General features: G+C 36.5%; 1 protein-coding gene, 1 non-coding gene and 1 pseudogene across 2 annotated transcripts; 2 read left to right on the top strand and 1 right to left on the bottom strand.

Annotated features, from left to right (window-relative positions):
* The first annotated feature begins 1,088 nt into the window (after positions 1-1,088).
* Positions 1,089-1,760, top strand: LOC141714271 (RING-H2 finger protein ATL78-like). Its single transcript, XM_074517802.1, has one exon. It carries the CDS (start codon positions 1,089-1,091, stop codon positions 1,758-1,760), a length of 672 nt encoding a protein of 223 aa, XP_074373903.1.
* Positions 1,761-4,259: 2,499 nt separating this feature from the next.
* On the top strand, positions 4,260-7,190 carry LOC141714272 (RING-H2 finger protein ATL78-like; annotated as a pseudogene).
* Positions 7,191-14,680: 7,490 nt separating this feature from the next.
* Positions 14,681-14,787, bottom strand: LOC141716189 (small nucleolar RNA R71). The gene has a single exon (XR_012572907.1). It is a non-coding gene; the product is annotated as a small nucleolar RNA R71 (small nucleolar RNA).
* Positions 14,788-18,151: the final 3,364 nt, after the last annotated feature.

Consider the following 18,151-nt stretch of genomic DNA (forward strand, 5'->3'; position numbering starts at 1 on the left):
CCGGCTCCGGATACATACAAATCAAAGGACAAGCCTGTCTTTCAAGTCCTAGCTTTGGACCCTGAATGAGATTACAAATTCATGTAAAGTGACTTCAGGAAGTTACTGTCACCTCTTGGTTTAACTAAGTGTAGTCCAGCTTAGAAGATAAGGATTTAACTAGTTTTAAAAGTTATCATATCTCCAAATATCTGTATCAAATATCTATGTACCCAACTCCAAAAATATGCTTCCAGTAACAACGTCCTATGACTATCTTTTGCATCCATTGTCATGGGATTCAATGTAGTTTATAGTATTTTTTAGAACTTTTCTCCAAAACAACTTGCCTAGTTCTTTAATACAAAAGAAATTTGGCAGATCCAATATATAATTAAGGTAAAAATTAGGAACCACAAAGATCATCTCACTTTTTAGACAAGATACGAGTACAATAAAAAAAAATCTTGTAGTGGGGAGTATTACTACATGAAAATAAAGATCAAACTCATGGATTTTGTTTATTTATTTAGTGAAGTCATGGATTTTGTTTAATGGAGGAATCCACTGGTGAAAACTTTTTAAACAAAATATATACTCTTTATTTTAAAACTTAAACACTCTTTTAGTGGAACACAATCATATCAAAATTCTATATTTTGGTTATCACCAAATACTCATGTCGTTCCAAATTACTTGTTCACTTCAATTTTTAGGCCTATTTTAAAATGCTTTGAAATTTAATTTAAACACATGATTCTCATACATGATTTATTTATTTTGTTTACTTATTTGATTTCATCCGGGTTCAATTTCTTAAAACTCCATATTTAAATAATATTTATCATATATTTTCATCCTAACTTCAAATTAAGTTCTCTAAAACTACTTTATTCTAATATCGATATTTTAATCTGGGACACATGATTCGCACATTGTCAGCTAGTATTAAGAATTACTACTAGGGTTGCTGAGTTGGCTAGATATTTTCTCAAAATCATAAAACTATTAGTTTAATGAACCAGGCTTCACTATTCCCCTTTGAGTTTTCCTATATATAGTACAACAAGCTCCGAGTAATCTAATCAAAACACTTGCATTCTTCAAATATGTCTTTTACTACTATAATCGATGCCACAGTTGTCTTTCAACAAGTTCAGACCAACATTTACTCAAGGAGGTTGCTATTACACAACTCACTTTATCAACAACAACAGGCTGCAGCTACTCCACCGCAAAGTGGCAACGCAGAACATAATCCCAGGGATAATAGTTTTGATGCAAATATTGTAATGATACTCTCAATCCTCTTCTGTGCCGTAGTTTGCTCACTATGCCTGAACTTTATAGTTAAGTGCGCCTTAAGATGTTCAAGGTTAGTAGCTTCTGAATCAAGTGAAAGCTCGTCGGCTCGTTTGACCAATACCGGCATCAAGAAAAAAGCCCTCAAAACTTTCCCAGTAGTAAATTACTCAGCTGATTTAAAGCTGCCTGGATTGGATGCTGAATGTGTGATATGCCTCTCAGAATTTGCTCCAGGCGAACGTGTCAAAGTTCTGCCCAAGTGCAACCATGGATTTCACGTCAAATGCATCGATAGGTGGCTAAATTCCCATTCGTCTTGCCCAACTTGTAGGCACTGCCTGATTCAAACATGTCAGAAAATAGTCGATTGCAGCATGCCTGCGGCCTCACTACCAGTTCAACCACATGAAGAAACTATTATTGTCAGAATTGCACCTTTAGAGGCTGAGGGTGTATTACGTAATTATCAAACATAAGTATTCGATAGTCAATCTTTTCTTGCACATATACATACTGGAATTATTCTTCAAAGATATCAAGAGTTAGGCTTGCAATTCTTTTGGAAGACAGTGCATCCCCAGAATGAATGTACAGTTCAACTGCACGTTTGTACAAAATTTTATGATTGTGCTTGCAGCTAATCTATAACGATATATTGATTTAAATTTTGCCTTAATTAACTTACTATTTATTACATTTACAAGACACGCATTATTCAAGCAGAAGAATAGACGGGGTAAATGAAAAAAACAATGAAATCCTAAAGTGCAGGCAGATTTCAATCATGTAAATTATGATGTAGCTGGGAGCTTTAAAAGTAGAATAATTGTTAGATCCAAAAAATTGAATACAAAAATTTTCACAAAATGAATATATAGTAGGTATTGATGAGAATGATCCACCTACAATCACATCAACAACCTGATTAAAATATCGCACCTCATGTGTAAATTATTTTATAAATATTTTGTATATCAAATTTTAAGCATGTAGCACTATTCTTAAAAGGTAATGCAAACATAAAACCTTATCCTTTTTTAGGAGGTTGAAAGTTGAAACCAGCTTTTCAGCAACTATTCTGCCTTCTTTTTTTTTTCTAAATATCCTCATATATAAACCTGAAGTCAGTGACTGATGCAGAAGATTTTTGTAGGTGTCGGTTTTACTTACATAATAACTTTCAAAAAAAGTTTAAAATTTTAATAATATAATTGAAAAATATTAGAAATTTTATAATGTGTTATCAACATTTAACTTAACAGTGAAATGGTTGTAGGGATGAGTATCGGGTCATTTCAGTGCCGGCTAATGCTATCCCGCCACAGATTTCCAAACACGAGACCACTCCCCGAATACTCAAAAGCACCTCTTTGAATATTTCCCCGAACTTACCAATACATTTACTCTATTATAAGAGTTTATAGGCGAAATAAGAAATGTATAATACTTTTCGGTGTGTTTAGAATTGAGATCCCATGCCTCGTTTACGGGGATGTAAGAATTGTGTAACAGTTTGCAAATGATATCGCTAAGTACTCGTTAAAAGATAACCCTAACTCATTATGTGATAATTCAAAAGATATCACCCTAATTTATCACGTAATAATCAAACAATTAACATTGACTAAGCTCGAGCTAATCATGTTCAATTAGCACATAGTAATTAGTGCTATGTAAATGTTGCATCAATTTAATTCACATATTTATCTAATTTGAGGGGTCCCAAAAATAGATTAATATTTTATTAAAATATAATACTTTCTTTGTCCTAAAAAATCAGTAAAATATTTGAATATTTTTACATTTTTCAACAATTCCTCACATGAATCAAATTGATCATCATGGAAGAGATAAACTCATCGTAACTTGACTTGATTTGACTTGTTACAACAAGACAAGTTATGTGACTTATACCTACATAGAATAGGTGGGCGTTAGCTTATGAACCTTCCGTCACGAAAATATATTCACTTTACTAGTAGATCAGTAGACGCGATTTCCTTGAATAGTCTCATGTATTGTGTAAATGATAAATATTTCTTCTTGGTATTGTTTTTCTTCTCATTGTTATGTTCATTTTGGTCGTGAACATCCGCCTGGTTCTGCAATTCTCCTTAGGAGCGACCTTACTTCTCTCTCACACGGATGACCTCCCAAGATTTATTGGGAGGAGAAGAGAAGAGATGGGAGGAGAAGAGAACAAAAGAGAAATAATATAAGAAAATAAATCAGTCGTGTGCTCCCGAGTTTGTGTAAAAAAAAAGAGAGAAAGTGACCAAAAAATAAGATAATGTGAGAGAATCTTTCCAAATCTTCCCATTTTTGGGAAGAAAGTTTTGGGGGAAAGTTATACGAAATTTCTCTCTCGATCATTTCTCTTCTCTCGCCAAAAAACTCGGGAGCACGCCTCGGAAGAATAAAATTTTCCTTTCTTTTCTCTTCTCTTCTCTCCATTTTCAAACTCTGGAGCAAGTAAAACTGCTTTCACTCAGCTCGGAATTCAGATGAGTAATACCTACTTGTTAAGATTTCAATCCTATTCTGCTCTTAGTTTGCTCCCTGGGCCTGAATTCAATAGTCAGGTGCGCTTTGCGAAGGTTGCAATCCTCTGAACCAGGGACGGAGGCGGGGTGGCCGCCACCCCAAACTCCGGTATAATCGTGAAATTAGTATTAAAATTTATGGAAAAAAATTATATATTTATATATTTAGTAGTAAAAAAATTATTTTGAATGTTCGCCCCCTAAAAAATATATAAATTTTATGAATTTAGTACTAATATTAGTGATATTTACAGTAATTACGAATTTAGATACACGAATTCAGGTATATTGTGTATATTAAAATTTTAAAAATAATATTTATTAATTTATTTAATATATATTAAATTAAATATATATATTAATTACTCGGAAAAAAATTTCGCCACCCCAAAGTTGGGATTCTAGCTCCGTCCCTGCTCAGAACCAAGTGAAATGTCCTCGTACAGCGATCAACAAGAAGGCCCTCAAACTTTCCCAATTGTAAATAACTCAGCTGACCTGAAGTTACCTGGATTGGATGCTGAATGGGTAATATGCCTATCGGTGCTTGCGGAGAGTGTTGCCCGAGTGCAACCACGGCTTCCATGTCAGATGCATCGTTAGGTGGCTCATTTCACATTATCACTTTTCCTCCGTTTAATACTTCATAACAATAAACATGACACACAAGATTTCCTAATTAATAAGCAAACTCATTCTCAGAACAGAATCTTTGATAAATTACAAATAATTGTCGGATACTGACATATTTTTTAAAATATAAAATAAATTGAGAAATTTATGTTGAAGTATGTAATGTAATTTTTAGCAGAAGGTAACATTTAAAAGATATTTGAATTAGTAGTAAGCTCGATGTACATTGACCAAGAGACGAAACTAGTAGCTTTCTACTCTTAACTACTCTCTGTATTCATATTATTTTTCAGGAACAAATAGATTCAATTTGACCTAATATTTTTCATTGTTCCAATCCGTAACTTTTGTAAATAAGATTTTTAATCTTATTCAAGTTAGTAAAGTAATTTTTAGGTTGGTAATTTGAGTATACCTTGATTCTATACCTGTTCAATAATGCATTTTGTAGATATATGGTTATCATTTGAGTAATAATTACAGTGCAAGTACCTGCATATAAAATTAAACAGTCTATCCCACTCCAATTCAATTTCAGGTTTAATTAGTATAATCCAGCTTAGAAGATAAGGGCTCAACTTTTAGTGCTTGATTACTTGTTAATTAAATAAGAAGCATGGCTAGAATTTAAAGGCACGCTATCTCAAATAAAAACTATCCGTCTCTTAAACAACTTGAGGATATGCTTTGGTAAGCACCCTGCAAAAATCTTTTAGTTTCTTAATTTTCATTAACCATCTCCAGTTCTGAACCTTTAAGCCAAACAACTTGTCAACTATATTAGTAGCATAAAGTTTATGTAGATCCTATATATAATCAAGATTTAATTAGTAACCACATACCTAGATTAACACTTTTAAACAAGATTAGATTACAATCAAATTCATGCATTTTCAAATCCTCACATATTCTCGGAATCTTATAATAATTATTTATTTATTCAATCAGCCATTACCACCACCTGTTAAACTTTCCTATATATAGTTCTTGATTTACAACAAGTCTATCAAAAGCACTTGCATCCCCATAAACATGTCTTTCTCTACTTCAACAGCTGCCCCTGTTTTCTCTCAGCAAGTAAACCGCCACATTTACTCGAGAAGGTTGTTACACACACCCCTCTTTACCCACAACAGATTGCGCCAACTAGTGGCAACACTGACGGTGCATCAGTACCTTTTACAGGGGATGAGAGTTTCGATGCAAATGTTGTAATGATACTCTCAGTCCTCTTGTGTGCAGTAATATGCTCGCTTGCCTTTAGTTCTATAATTAGGTGTGTATTGCGGTGTTCAAGCTTGGGAACTTCTGAATCAAGTGAAAGCTCGTCGGCTTGTTTGGCCAATACCGGCATCAAGAAAAAAGCCCTCAAAACTTTCCCAATAGTAAATTACTCAGCTGATCTGAAGCTACCTGGATTAGATGCTGAATGTGTAATATGCCTCTCAGAGTTTGCTCCAGGCGAGCGTGTGAAAATTCTGCCCAAGTGCAACCATGGATTTCACGTCAAATGCATCGATAGGTGGCTCACTTCCCACTTTCGTCCTGCCCTACTTGTAGAAACTGCCTGATTCAGACATGTCAGAAAATAGTGGATTGCAGCATGCCTGCGGCATCGCTACCTGCTCAACCACATGGAGAAACTATTATTGTGAGAATTGCACCTTTAGAGGCTGAGGGTGTATTACGTAATTATCAAACATAAGTATTCGATAGTCAATCTTTCCTTGCACATATACTTACTGGAATTATTATTCAAAGATATCAAGAGTTAGGGTTGCAATTCTTTTGGAAAACAGTGCATCCCCAGAATGAATGTACAGTTAAATTGTATATTTGTACAAATTCATGATTGGGCTTTCAGCTAAATCGAAAGCCATAATTTCATATATTAGGCATACATTTTTCAGGCAGAAAAATAGACAGGGCAAATAGAAAAAAGTAACAAATATATAATTAGAGCAAGGGATAAAATGGTTTGGTCGTCAAGGCTAATATCGTAAATTAATTTAGAAAATTAAAGATATAGTAGAATCACACATCGAGCCGTTCTATGAGTCTTTATCCATCAAAATCAACGGTTAACACTTACCTGCAATAAGGCTAATAATTATGTCACAGGGTTGGAACAAAATCTGGAGACTAGTACTTCCTCGTAAGGTTAAAATTTTCTTGTGGTGTTTTTATCGAAATAATTTTCCAGTGAGAAATAGACTAAGAGGCAAAGGGGTGGATGTTCCAATCATATGTCCTATGTGTGATGTAGACATTGAACATCTATTGCATGTCTACTTTGACTGCCGATTCGCGAGGTGTTATTGGCAACACGCAAGTCTTGATTTTGACATGAGAACTGTCTATTATGCGCCTGAATGGCTTCTTCATAAGCTAGAGGTGTTATCTCAAGAAGAATTGGTTAAAATCTGTATTGTCTTGTATGGTATATGGGCATGGAGAAACAAAAAGTCTGGGAAAACAAGGTGGTTTCTGGAACAATAGCTATGGAGATCAGCTTCAAGTTGGTGAAAGAATGGAGAGATGCCAGAGCTAGGAATCAACAAAGCATTTGTTGGAAACGTGTGTGGACTTATCGTAAAACACAGACTATTCACTCATATAAGAACAAAACTACAACTTTTATTTTTGATACAGCAGGATTACTACCTGTGTTTTCTCTATTTTCACTAAAGAGAGAGAGCTTCTGCTTCCTTTTTACTTCTGCAATATATATATATGCAGTCTGCTTTTTACACATATTCCTGCCACCAGTATATATAGTAGATATATTTGCTAACTTAGTCTATAGGTATTACAGGCACTGATGCACATATACACAAGACCCGCCTATTTTTGTTGAGTTGCAGTTTTGATTTCCTTCAGCCCGCCTTAATTCATGGATTCAACATATGACCAGCTGTTTTCCTTATTTTCAAGATGATATTATCAAACTTCTAGCTGCTGTGTTAACTCCTTGTTTTGTTTCGTATGATTGCCTACCTTTATTTACTCTAACATATTTATACATCCTGTCAACACTCAACCTTCTCTATTAACCATGCATGTATTAACCATGCATGAAGATAAGTAGCCCACCATATTTCCAGGATGGGTGTTCATGTATACACAAGTTATACAAGCTGTTATTATTTATGATAGACTCTCGAGAGTTTGGAAATTCTAACACTCCCCCTCAAACTTGACTTTGCGTTCCGAGCTTTTCTTTCATTTTATGGAACACGTCCGGCTTCAACGGCTTTGTAAATATATCCGCTAAATTTTCCTAATGTTGCGGTGCACTAACTCCACGATTTTATCATTCACTTGTTCGCGAAGAAAATGATATTTAATATTGATGTGTTTGCTGCGATTGTGTGACACTGGATTTTTCGCGAGAGAAATAGCGGATTTATTATCCACATAAATTTTAACCGAACCTTCCTTCGCAAGATTTAACTCGCTCAAAATGTAGCCTAGCCACATAGCCTGACATATGCTGAGATGTATTCTGCCTCACATGTTGAGAGAGCAACTGTTTGTTGTTTCTTTGAAGACCATGAATATATCCCTGAACTGATATGAAAAGCATATCCTGAAGTACTTTTCCCGTCATCCAAGTCACCACCATAATCACTATCAGAATAGCCAACTAATTTTAAATTTTGAGAATGCGTGTAAAACAGACCATGATCAAGTGCACCTTTAATGTACCTCAAGATTCTTTTAGTTTCCATGAAGTGATCTTACTTCAGTTTCTCCATGTACCTACTAACCAATTCAACTACATACATAATATCTGGAAGAGTAAAAGTTAGGTACCTCATACTTTCAACCAAACTTTTGAACAACGTTGGATTTACCGGCTTCCTCGTTAAATCAACTCTGAGCTTTATGCTCGGTTCTGCTGGCATGCTTACTGGCTTGCATTCCTCCATTCTGAACTTCTTTAAAATCTGCTTGCATATTTTTTCTGAGACATAAAAATGTCGTCTTTGTTTTGCTTCACATCGACTCCAAGAAAGTACGACATTAGACCAATATCTGTTATCTCAAATTCATTAGTCATAACCTTCTTAAAATCATTGAACATACCAGGGTTATTTCCGGTAAATATCATGTCGTCCACGTATAAGCATACGATCATAATATCTCCCCTGAATTTATCTTCGTATAGAGGGCATGCTCGTATGGACTCTTCACTGAAACCATTTTTCTGAAAATATTTGTTAGGAAATGATTAACACACAGAGAGGGGGATGAATGTGTTTTACTGTTTTTATGATTTTCTTGAGCCTTTTATGGTTAAACAAAGTAAATTAAGTCTTGTAGTGAAAAGTGTTACTGCAGAAATTAAACATGCAATAATAAAGAACACAGACCTTTCAAAACTCACTTAATTTTATATTAAAATTAAGAATGTTTTGCTATAAAATTTCTAGGCTCTTAGTGAATAAAGAGCTTAGCTTCTTCTTGAGAGTTTTACAAGATTTTTTTTCTAAATTGTTACAACTGACTAAAAGACCAGTGTTAACTTTATAATTTAGTTAACTGCTGGTTTATATAGTGTACAATAAGACATACTATTAGTTTTAGTAAACTGTCACTTGTCATTTCCATTTTAGGAAAAGTGTATCTTCTATTTCTGGCTTAGCATATCTTAGCATCCTGTGTTTACTTTTGATATTCCTTTGTCAGTTAATCTTCACCATTGATCTTGTACATCCTTCAAGCTTGCTTTTTGTAGACTTGTCAATCTAGCTGTTTGGATTGTTTGTTGATTGTAAATCTTGGATATTGAACTGGTCTGCAACTTTGTACTTTGAGATTTTACCTCGAGATCTCCATTTGGTCTATAGAGAACTAGACATCTCGATAAGTATATTGGTTTATCGAGATCTCTAATACTCCATAGATAATTTGACTTGTAGAGGTCTTTGAGTTCTCTATAAGAGAATTTGGTTTGTTGAGATCTCTAGTCTTCATATCTTCACTTTGACTTATCGATATCTCTGAGTTCTCTAGTGGTTTATTGACTTATCGATAACTCAGAGTTCTCTAGTCAAATTTGACTTGTCGATAACTCAGAGTTCTCTAGTGAATTTTGGCTTATCGATATATCTGAGTTCTCTAGTGGAATTTGACTTATCGATAACTCAGAGTTCTCTAATGAATGTTGACTTGTCGATAACTCTGAGTTCTCTAGTGAAGAAATGGCTTGTCGATATCTCCAATCTTCATGTCTTCAATTTGGCTTGTCGATATCTCTATGAGTTCTCTATAAGCTTTCCTGACTTCTCGATAAGTCATTTGGAGTTCTCGAGTGACTTCTCTATAACACTAAATCTGTGACTTGTAGAGATCTTGACTTAGAATATTTTTATCCAAATAGATTTATTCAACTCCAAACTTCTTCATAATTCTTCTGAGGCATGATCTTCTTGATCTTCTTCCAGATAGAATCCTTAAGCTTGATACTATTTAAATAAAAAGACTCTAGTCTGCTCTTTTATATTTTTAAAGACTTTAAATGTTACAAGTATAAATACAAACTAAGATTACAATACAACTTAATTAGGGTTGTCAATTTGACTTAGTCTTGTTAAAGTACAGGCATGTCTTGCACAACAATCTCCCCCAATTTGTGAGAAGATTGCTTAGCTTAAATTCATGCCTGTTAACAGGACTAACCCCAAGTTAAAAAAATGGAAAATGAAATTAGTACATAAAGCTTGATAGAATTACAACTTTTATACATTAGGAGATTTACAAGTTTTAATGGTTACAAGTATCAGGTAAAGACAGTTTTTGTATCTGCTTCTTCCCTAAGAACATCCTTCAAGTGATCAACAATTTCCAGTTCTTCTATGATAGGTGTTCCACTTAGAGCTTCCACAAGTTTTTGTCTTGCTACCTTTGGATAACCATTGTCTAGTAAATCAATCCTAAATCTTGAGAATCCACCAGCTTTGATGTTTAGAAATTTCCCATCCTTTGAGATTCTACTCATTCCTTTGGCCTTGAGCTCTTCTGATCTTCTTATGAACATCTCAATTTCCTCATTATACTTCCTCACTCTTTCTTCAGATTCAGCCTTATTTCTTTTTCTTGTTTCCTCCCTTGTAATCAACCATTCAGCTATAATTGATCTCCAAGCCCTTGTAACAGTATCCTTGTCCTTTAGCAAACTTATTATTCTCTTAATTTCTATGGGGGAAAGAGAAGCCATTAAATCACTGCCAAGAAAGGTGAAGGATCCATCTTCATAGAAAATTCTAACTTCCCTAAGAGAGACAACCCAGACTCTGACTATTTCCTCAGCAAGTTGTTGAAAATGATCTTCATCTGAGATTCACCAATTCAAAGGTAGAAAGTCAGATTGCTTGAAACAGTTCCAGATGGCCCATTCAGTGTTTTCTCCTTTCTTTGTAAGCTTGATTTTCTTCCAACAGATTTGAGATTGATTTTTAGTGAAGGCTTGGCTAAAGGTAAGGTTGTGATTTTCTTGAGACTTGTTTGGCTTGTGATGATTGGAATTTTTAGGAAGGAGTTGGCTGTTTGTTTGTACATAAATTTTGGCTTAAAGGTTGAGAGTGGTTTGTTGATTGAGGTTGATGATACAAAAGTTTTGGCTAAAGGTTGAGCTAGAGCTGTTTGGATTTTTAGGGTTTGCTGTGGTTCTGAGCCATCATTTCTCTTTTTACTTCTTCTCTTATTAGCTTTCTTCTTTTCTTCGTTCTCTTTGTCTTCTCCTTTCTTCTGCTCATCCTTATTGTTAGTTGCTTTGGAAGATTGACTTTGATTTGAGCCAGAAGGATTTTGTTTGTCACCCTTCTGCTCATCATCGTCCTCATCTTTCCTGAGATTGTACTGAGTATTTGGCAACATGGTGTTAGGATTCAAGAGATACGTGTCCAAGATCTTTATCATTTCAACATCCTCAGACTTCTTGTTCTTTTTGTGTTTCAAGTCAAATTGCAATGACATGATTATCCTCATATTTGATTTAACACAATGTTTGGGAATAATGAGACGCCTTGCCTGATTTATTGTTGGACAAACATAAACTACTCATTTGTGTGGATGTAGATAGGCTTCTGGAAAAGCTGTTATATGTGCCTTTTTGAGCTCTTGGAGTAGTTGAATGTCTTCTTAAATGACTGGATTTACTCTGTCAATCATTACATCAAGTTCAGATGCTCTTAGAGTTTAGATATTTGAGAGAGTCACCTGAATGCACCTGTCTACACCACCATCATTGATATTCATGACAATCATTTTCTCTAGAAAATTGTCAATCTTTACCACCACCGCTCTTACAAAATTTATGTTCTTGCCTAAAGCTTTCTTGCAACCCATATAGTTGTGTTGAAGAGACACTCTCAGTGCTGCAAGAAGGTCATTGAATTCCTAATCTTGATTAGGTCCTTCTACAGCCCTTAGTAGTCTTTCTTTTCCAATATCAACTTGAGCACCTGAGCTTTGTCCCACCTAAATAGGCTCTTTAGATTGTGTCTTAGCATCCCTGACATCCCTGGATTTTGCAATCCTAGCCTCAATCTCCCCCTTAGTCTTGGAAACAGGCATGAGCTAAGGGAGTTGGAATTTCTGGCCTAATTTGTTCAGGTAAGGAAGGAAGTGAAATATTGAGCTTCCCCATAATGGCCCCCAAAGCAACAGAATTCTACATTTGAAGGTGCTTATGAGAGTCCACCAAGGTCTGGATGTCAGTTTATTGACTCTTGACTAGAGAAGTCAAGGCTTGGACCTTGTGCATTGAGAGAAGCATTGAAGTTCTGTAATTATGAGATTTGAGTTTGAAGAGATTGGATATGCAGATTTGTGGAAGTGGAGCCAGGATGATAAGAGCTAGAAGATGTTGAGGTTCCAAAATGTTCTTCTACGGCCTGTTTGATGCCTTCCATAAGCAATGCTGAAGGCTCATATCTGCTCTGGTAAAGTTGGTCCAGCTTGACCTTAGTGTCATTGGAATGAGTGATTTGCTTCTGGACAACTGTATGGAGTGAGATAAAGGATTCTTTGAGATTTTTGATTTTCCTCCTCAATTGTAGTAAGATCCATCCTTGACATCTGATCAGCAAAATGCTTGAACTTGGAGGTGATCTGTGTTGAATGGCATTTATGACACTTTATTATGCTCTAATAACCTTTAAATTGATGTATTTGTACTCAAGTTGTTATGTGTTTTAATGTGTTTTCTAGTGTTTTTGCATATCAGGCACTATTCAGGTAATCAGGTGAATTAGCATTATCTTGGTGCTAATTTGGTGTCCAGGTGGTGTTGGAATAAAAGCTCGTGGAAAGCCGGCTCGAAGCAGCAAGATTTAAGAAGAAATTTGAGTTTTTCCAAGAAGGACGGCGCTGTCGCGCTGTGATAGCGCGCGGCCGCACTGCGGCCGCGCCGGGATTTCAGAAATGCAGCGCGCCCTGCGCTGTGATAGCGCGCGCCCGCGCCGAGGCCGAATTTCAGAATTCCTGTTTCCACTATAATTCTAAAAGGGAAGGCTTCCAGATTATTGAAGGCTGCTATATAAATTACTTTAGGTCGTTTTTTATATATATCAAGTCAGAGACGGACTAGAGTGCAAGGAGAAGATGGCAAGAGACCTTTAGCACAATTCAACAAAGGCGAAGACGATCTAGTTTATTCTTGTAAATCTTTGTTTTGAGTTGTAATTTGGATGCTTATTTCTTGTTTTGATGAACCTATGCTCTTGTTTGTACTTGGTTTTATTTATTCGTATAAAGACTACGTTTGCTATATCATGTTTTCATCAGAACCCACATTGATGATTAGTCCGATTATGGGCTAATCGTTATCGTGGGGTTGTAGCGGATTTATTTATGGATTTCTTTAGTTAAATTGTTTAATGCCTTAGTATGTGGTGATTGTATGATATCCTAGTATTGGTTGTGCGCATTCATCTTATGAGCGTCGCGAACTTATAAGATAGTGTGTTAATTCTTAATGAAGCGAAAGTGAATTAAAGGATTTAGAACTTGCCATGCTAGCATAGGTTCATGTATTTGTTATGCATGATTCGTAGGTAATTTTAACCATCTTACTTGCCCTATGTAATCAAGATAGATAAATTTTGCTTAAACCGTTATGTTATCAAATTCTATAGACACATAGGGTCTCAATATAATTGGTGCCTATTCAGCTTCTATCTTTTTTGTGGATGTCTGGTAGAATGATACTCATGCAACAAAGTTGGCGTTTATCAGTTTCGTGTTGTCTGATTAGTGTCATCACCATTGCATGCTAAGGTTAAGAATAATAAAGCTATTGAATGAAGTATTTAATAAAGTTAGAATCTCATGTTTGTCATATATATCAATTCAGTCAATCTTAGTTATAAACAATCTCAATTTGTTATAGTCTTAGCATTGAGCGATAACCATACATTGTTGCTTAGGTGCATAAATTAGATAGTTAACCAATACAATCTTTTTGGGAACGAACTAGAAAAGATTCTATACTACTTGCGAACTCGTATAATTGCGTGTATTATTAGCGCGTGTTTAGCAACTAACAAGTTATTGGCACCGCTGCCGGGGACTGCAGTGTAATTTATAGTTTATGTGCTTTCCATCAGTGGTCGTTAAAGTTCATTGATTCAGACATTGTTACTTATTTGTTCCTTGTCTGGTTTCAGGTACTCTAGTGAGGGTGTATGCATACGCGTTCACGTACGCCTAAGAGAACACTGGATAAAGCCGAGGAAGAACTTGTGGTAGTTCGTAGGGAAGTTTCTGAGGAAGAAAAGAAGTTAGAGGAAGAAGAGAAAGTTGAAGAGCTAATTGTAGTAGCTATGGGTGATCAAGCAGAAAATCCGAAGGCTTTGATGGACTATTCTAAGCCTAAGACTAATGACATTCAGTCTAGCATCATCAGACCAGCCATCAGGGCTAACACTTTTTTGATTAAGTCAAGCACGATCCAGATGATACAGAACTCAGTTCAGTTTGGGGGTTCTCCTACTGAAGACCCCAACATGCACATCAGGGATTTCATCGAGATCTGCGACACTTTCAAATTCAACAATATGACTGAGGATGCTATTAAGCTACGACTCTTCCTATTCTCTCTGAGGGACAAAGCTAAGTTTTGGTTACATTCTCTACCAGCAGGGTCTATCATCACTTGGGAAGATCTTGCTCAAAAGTTTCTCACTAAATTCTTCCCCATGGCGAAGGCTACAGCAATCAGGAATGCTTTTACTCAGTTTTCTCAACAAACTGGAGAATCTCTGTGTGAGGCTTGGGATCGATATAAGAAGATGTTAAGGAAGTGCCCACACCATGGCATGCCTGATTGGATGATTATCAACTATTTCTACAATGGATTGGGTGCTACTTCTAGACCCATGCTTGATGTAGCATCAGGAGAAGCCTTGTGGGCTAAGAGCTATGATGAAGCTTATAAACATATTGAACTGATGGCTGCTAATGAGTACCAGAATCCTTCCCAAAGATTGACTCAAGAAAAAGTAGCAGGAATTCTGGATTTGGACGCAACAATTGCTATTGCTGCCCAACTTAAGGCTTTGACAATGAAGGTGGACACTTTGGCTAATTATGGAGTTTATAAAATCACTAGTGTCCGTGAGCTTTGTGCTGGTGCCCATGAGACTGATCAGTGCGCAATTTCTAGTGAATCAGCTCAGTTCGTGAGCAACTTCTAGCGATCGCAGCAACCTGTGCCAGCCACATATTATCCTAACAATCGCAATAATCCTAAATTCAGTTGGAGCAACGCTCAGAATGTGGTTCAACAGCCTTATCAGCAGTATCCAACTAAGCAGTACAACCCCCCTGGTTTTCAGCAACCGCAGTATGCACCAAGATAACAACTCCAGCTGCAACAAGCTAATAAAAAATCTAAATTAGAGGAGTTGAAGCTTATGTGCAAGAGTCAAGCTGTTTCTATCAAGATCTTGGAAAATCAGATTGGACAAATTTCCAATGCCTTGCTAAATCGTCAACCTGGTACATTACCTAGTGACACTAAAGTGACAGGAAAGAAGGAAGCTAAGGAGCAGGTAAAGGCAACTACTTTGAGGTCTGGGAAGGTTGCGAATCCCGTACAAACTCAAGATTTAACTGAAGAAACTGGGGCTGAGAAAGAAGCAAAGCAGCAGGATGAAGAAGTGGAACCAAGGAAGACTACTGTTGAGCACACTCCACCTGAGGATAATACAGGGGAGAAACAGATCTATCCTCCACCCCCTTTTCCTAAGTGGCTGCAGAAGAAAAAGTTGGACAGGCAATTTGAGAAGTTTCTGGAGGTGTTTAAGAAACTTCATATCAACATACCTTTCGCTGAGGCTCTCGAGCAGATGCCTAGTTATGCAAAGTTTATGAAAGGTATTCTCTCTCGGAAAGTGAAGCTAGATGATTTAGAGACTGCCGCTCTCACGGAGGAATGCAGTGCTGTGCTGCAGCAGAAGTTGCCTCCAAATCTTAAAGACCCAGGAAGCTTTACTATTCCATGTACTATTGGAAAAGTGTCTTTTGACAGATGCTTATGTGACTTGGGAGCTAGCATCAATCTGATGCCTTTGTCAATCTTCAAGCAGTTGGATCTACCTGATCCTAAACCGACGTATATGACTTTGCAGTTAGCCGACCGTTCTATTACATATCCGCGAGGTATTGTGGAGGATGTCTTGGTCAAGGTTGATAAACTCATCTTTCCTTGCTGATTTTGAAATTCTTGATTTCGAAGAGGATAAGAAGATTCCCATAATCTTGGGAAGACCTTTCTTGGCAACTGGCCGAACCTTGATAGATGTGTAAAAGGGTGAGCTTACAATGCGAGTACTAGATCAAGATGTGACTTTTAATGTGTTCAATGCTATGAAATTTCTTACTGATAATGAGGAGCGCTTAAAAGTGGAGTTGGTCGATTCGGTGGTCACATCGGAACTTGATCAATTGCTAAGGTCTGATGCCTTAGAAAAGCCTTATTGGGAAATTCAGACAGTGAAGATGACGAAGGTGAGGAGCAATTGCAATATTTGAATGCTTCTCCCTGGAAAAGGAAGATTGATATGCCTTTTGAATCTCTTAGAATGGAAGAATTGAACAAAGCTCCTAAATGCCTCAAGCCTTCTATTGAGGAAGCTCATCTCTTGAGCTTAAGCCTTTACCTGAGCATTTGAGGTATGCGTTTTTAGGTGATGCATCTACTCTGCCTGTTATTATTGCATCTGACCTTTCAGGTAGTGATGAGGAAAAGCCTTTGTACAGTCTGTTAGAGAAAGATGTTTCTTTTAAATTTGATGACGAGTGCCTTGCAGCTTTTGAGATATTGAAGAAGAGTTTAATCACGACACATGTCATAACTGCACCTGATTGGAATGAGCCTTTTGAGATGATGTGCGATGCAAGCGACTATGCAGTTGGAGCAGTTCTTGGGTAGAGGAAGAACAACATATTTCATGTAGTCTACTACGCTAGTAAGACTCTAAATGGTGCTCAACTGAATTACACTACTACGGAGAAACAACTTTTGGCTATTGTCTACGGTTTTGAGAAATTTCGATCTTACCTACTTGGGACTAAGGTGATAGTTTTCACTGATCACGCCGCCATTCGATATCTCATCTCAATGAAGGACTCGAAGCCTAGATTGATTCAATGGGTTCTTTTGCTCCAAGAATTTGAACTAGAGATCAAGGACATAAAATGAACTGAAAATCAAGTTGCTGATCATCTCTCGCGTTGGAGTGCAAGAAGAAGAATCGTGGTTTGCAGACATTGTGAACTATCTTGTGAGTAATATTATGTCTCCCGACTTATCTTATGCTCAAAGGAAGAAGTTTCTTCATGAGGTGAAGTGGTATTTATGACACTTTATTATGCTCTAATAAGCTTTGAATTGATGCATTTGTACTCAAGTTGTTATGTGTTTTAATGTGTTTTCTAGTGTTTTTGTATTTCAGGCACTATTCAGGTAATCAGGTGAATTAGCATTGTTTTGGTGCTAATTTGGTGTCCAGGTGGTGTTGGAATAAAAGCTCGTGGAAAGCCAGTTCGAAGCAGCAAGATTTAAGAAGAAATCCGAGTTTTTCCCAGAAGGACGGCGCGTCCCGCGCTGTGATAGCGTACGGCCGCTGCCGAAGCCGAATTTCAGACCTGTTTCTACCACAATTATAAAAGGGAAGGCTTCCAGATTGTTGAAGGGCTAGCTATATAAATAACTTCAGGTCCTTTTTAATATATATCAAGTCAGAGACGGACCAGAGCGCAAGGAGAAGACGACACGAGACCTTTAGCACAATTCAACAAAGGCGAAGACGATCTAGTTTATTCTTGTGAATCTTTGTTTTGAGTTGTAATTTGGATTCTTATTTCTTATTTTGCTGAACCTATACTCTTGTTTGTACTTGATTTTATTTATTCGTATAAAGACTATATTTGCTATATCATGTTTTCATCGGAACCCACGTTAATGATGAGTCCGATTATGGGCTAATCGTTCTCGTGGGGTTCTAGCGGATTTATTTATGGATTTCTCTAGTTAAATTAGTTTGATGCCTTAGTATATGGTGATTGTATGATATCTTAGTATTGGTTGTGCAGTATTCGTCTTATGAGGGTCACGAACTTATAAGATAGTGTGTTAATTCTTAATGAAGCGAAAGTGAATTTAAGGATTTAAAACTTGC

The sequence above is a fragment of the Apium graveolens genome, chromosome 3 (assembly GCF_009905375.1).
Source record: "Apium graveolens cultivar Ventura chromosome 3, ASM990537v1, whole genome shotgun sequence".
Lineage (NCBI taxonomy): Eukaryota > Viridiplantae > Streptophyta > Magnoliopsida > Apiales > Apiaceae > Apium > Apium graveolens.